This window comes from Gloeophyllum trabeum (assembly GCF_000344685.1).
Source record: "Gloeophyllum trabeum ATCC 11539 unplaced genomic scaffold GLOTRscaffold_00158, whole genome shotgun sequence".
NCBI lineage: Eukaryota > Fungi > Basidiomycota > Agaricomycetes > Gloeophyllales > Gloeophyllaceae > Gloeophyllum > Gloeophyllum trabeum.
Window position 1 is genome coordinate 1,121 of NW_006920567.1, and position 2,774 is coordinate 3,894.

General features: G+C 55.9%; 2 protein-coding genes across 2 annotated transcripts; one reads left to right on the top strand and one right to left on the bottom strand.

Moving 5' to 3' along the window:
* Window positions 1–457: 457 nt before the first annotated feature.
* GLOTRDRAFT_134416 (uncharacterized protein) lies at window positions 458–1,438 on the top strand (the record flags this gene model as incomplete). The annotated part of the gene is made up of 1 exon (XM_007873407.1): window positions 458–1,438. One exon carries the CDS (start codon window positions 458–460, stop codon window positions 1,436–1,438), a length of 981 nt encoding a protein of 326 aa, XP_007871598.1.
* Window positions 1,439–1,839: 401 nt separating this feature from the next.
* On the bottom strand, window positions 1,840–2,454 carry GLOTRDRAFT_134417 (uncharacterized protein; the record flags this gene model as incomplete). The annotated part of the gene is made up of 1 exon (XM_007873408.1): window positions 1,840–2,454. The coding sequence occupies one exon, from the start codon at window positions 2,452–2,454 to the stop codon at window positions 1,840–1,842; it is 615 nt and encodes a 204-aa protein (XP_007871599.1).
* Between the last annotated feature and the right edge of the window lie 320 nt (window positions 2,455–2,774).

A 2,774-nucleotide genomic window follows, 5' to 3' on the forward strand; every position in this document is an offset into this window, starting at 1 on the left:
GTGGTCATCGGCGTCTCCCACGTTGGCACCCACAACGGTTGTACTGCAATTGGTGAGTAATGTAGTCTTTATCAGCGGGTCAATTCCTCCTTCAAGGGTCCTGTTTGTTGTGTTTGCTGGTGCATCGGGGATGTGACTGAATGCCGAATCATGCTCCCTCCTAGCCCCTGTCTGCCTCGTGAATCTTTTGGTATCCTCCAAGTGTGGTTGTCATGCTTACCATGATCTTTGTAGCTCGAGTGTCTTTGAGTATGATATTGCTCCTTGTTTAATCAGAGTTCAGGTGAGTGCTGTGTGTTGGGATGGAAAGTTGAGTGTCCCTGATGCTGAGGAATGATCTTTCTAGGCACTTGCAATGGGTCTTTTTCCCAGGTAATGTATAGTATTTGTCTATATCTATGTATAGCCATGCTGAGACACCCGCTGCTCACTCAGGAGTGCGCCGCAGGTGCTGGCGATGCTCGCAGCACTTGTCGTGCAGACCAAGAAGGCGGGCGAGGAGACGGACAACGAGGAGCGGGCCGAGGGCAAGACGGAGTCGATGCTCAAGCTCGCGGGGCACCTCTTCGTGCACTGCCACCGTTTCCTGGCCGTCGCGGCCCAGTGCGGGGTGCCCATACCTGACAGAAGAAGTTCGGCATTGGACCAGAGCTTGCTGTCCGAGGGCGACGAGTCGGAGGATAGGGGTAAGCCGGCAAGCACGACGATTGGGGTTGTGCATAGACCGCAGATGCGCCAGAGAGAGGCGACGGCGACGCCCCGCGCGGTGAGGAGTATGGGCGACCTGCGCACGCCCAGGCAGGGCGTGGGTGGGTGCGATGCACCGCCCGTACCATCGCTAAGAGGCACGGCGCGACCGGGACAGACGAGGCGTGCTTCAGAACATGGGCACCGCGGAGGTCAGTCCTCGATCAGCAGTATCTCATCCACGTCTTCCTCTTCCTCCTCTCAGTTGATCAGGACACCCCCGATGCTGGAATTCCCAAGTGGCCCGACGCCGGCAGTGCAAGTGCTCGATGCGCTCCGGCACACGCGCTGCCGTCCCGCGAAGCTGCGCGGCGCACGCGAGGGGCTGTACAGCATGACGACGGCCCTCGCGGACGCGGTGTGCATGCTCACGAGTGCGAGCGCCATGAGCGAGGAGGAGGAGAAGGCCGCGCTGCTCAGGTCGGCGATGGGCGCGCTCAAGGCGGCCGCGGACTGCGCCGCGGCGGTGAAACTCTTCTTGAACCGCACGGCAGTGGGCGAGCGCGGGCTGGTGGTGCACCTGCCCAGGCCGGGGCAGACGAGCCCCGTCGTGGGCCCACGGGCGAAGGTGGTGTTCGAGGAGGCAAAGGGTGAGGCGAGCCCGGTGGGGATGCTCGGGCAGCGGTTCGTGGAGATGGAGGACGAGGATAGGACCATCCAGGCCTTCACTGATGCAGAATCAACATGGTAATGTAGGTTGCATCCGTAACCACACCTTCTGCCGTCATTGCGGCTGCATGTGCCCGTTGGTATGCCCGAGAGCTCATGGTGGACGTGTGTCAGTGAGGTGTTGTTTGGTCAAGGCCAATTGTAAGGATACTGTAGATGCATATGTAGACTGGACCTTTGTTCATAGATAAGAAGAATACATATTTTACTGCATCATGATACCTGTAGATGTCTGAAGCCTAATCCATTGGAAACTACTGATAAATGGCCTCTTATAACACATTATGCTGCTGTAATCATTACTAATTAGATATAAAGTGTCGGGAGGCCAGCGTTGGCTGTCTAATTAGAACTAACGTTATAATTGGTCTGATTCCCAGCAATCAGATGTAATTGGAACTGAAAAGAGGAGATTCTGTCTGATCATCCCGGGGGGTTTTCCCTGATGTCCTCGTGCGCGCTATGATCTGAGGCGTGGGATGCACGGTCTTCAAGCGAGTGGTCACTCGAGCTTGGACCCATCGGCATTACAGCCGGGGAATTAACCTCAATCGGGTGGTCAGCTGGAATCAGATCGGGGATTTGAGTGCCCCGATCCTCATCCGAAGCTTCCGGCTCCGATGAGACGCTCGAAACGCTGGACAAGCCAGACGATTCCGTTGACGCGAGACTGTGTGCGACCTCCGAAGAGCTCGACCGCTCGAGCGTCGGGGCTACCGGCACTGTCGGCGCAATAACCCGCCCTCCAGACCTGCGCAACCCTCCTAACTCGAGGTGCGTGGCTTCCTCCATGTGCTCGGGTGAGAATCGAGGAGGAGCTGGGGGTCTAAAAGCTTCGAGATCAACCGCAGGCTGAGATCCAATCGGTAACTCACCGAGACCTGAATACACCGTGGTGTTATTTGCTGATGGGGTGTCCTTCGGGCTGGAGCCCAAGGCCGCACCAAGCTCGGCCGCTTCCTCCAGGAGTGTGCGCCTGTTGGGAGTCCGAGGTGAGCTGGCTACAGCTGCATACGTACGCGTTCTGGTTGTAACCATTTCCGGAAGTTGATAAGTTCGTCGACGAGAAGTGCACCGGTGACTACGCGCGCTATGACAACAAACGGGTGATCAGTCCGTCTGCGTTAAACACGAATAGAAATAGAAAAAACGACTCAAAAAAATGTGAGGTCGCTGATTAGATAAGCGACACCACGGAAAGTCTTCAACGTTCGAGTCTCTCACAGGGATGAGTAGCAAGAGATTCGTGTTCGAAAAAGACTTAGGTATGAGGTACATGGGCTGGGCTTTTATACTACGAGATTACATGTACCGAATAGAAGAGATAGAGACAGAAAAATAGAAGAATACGAGAAGAG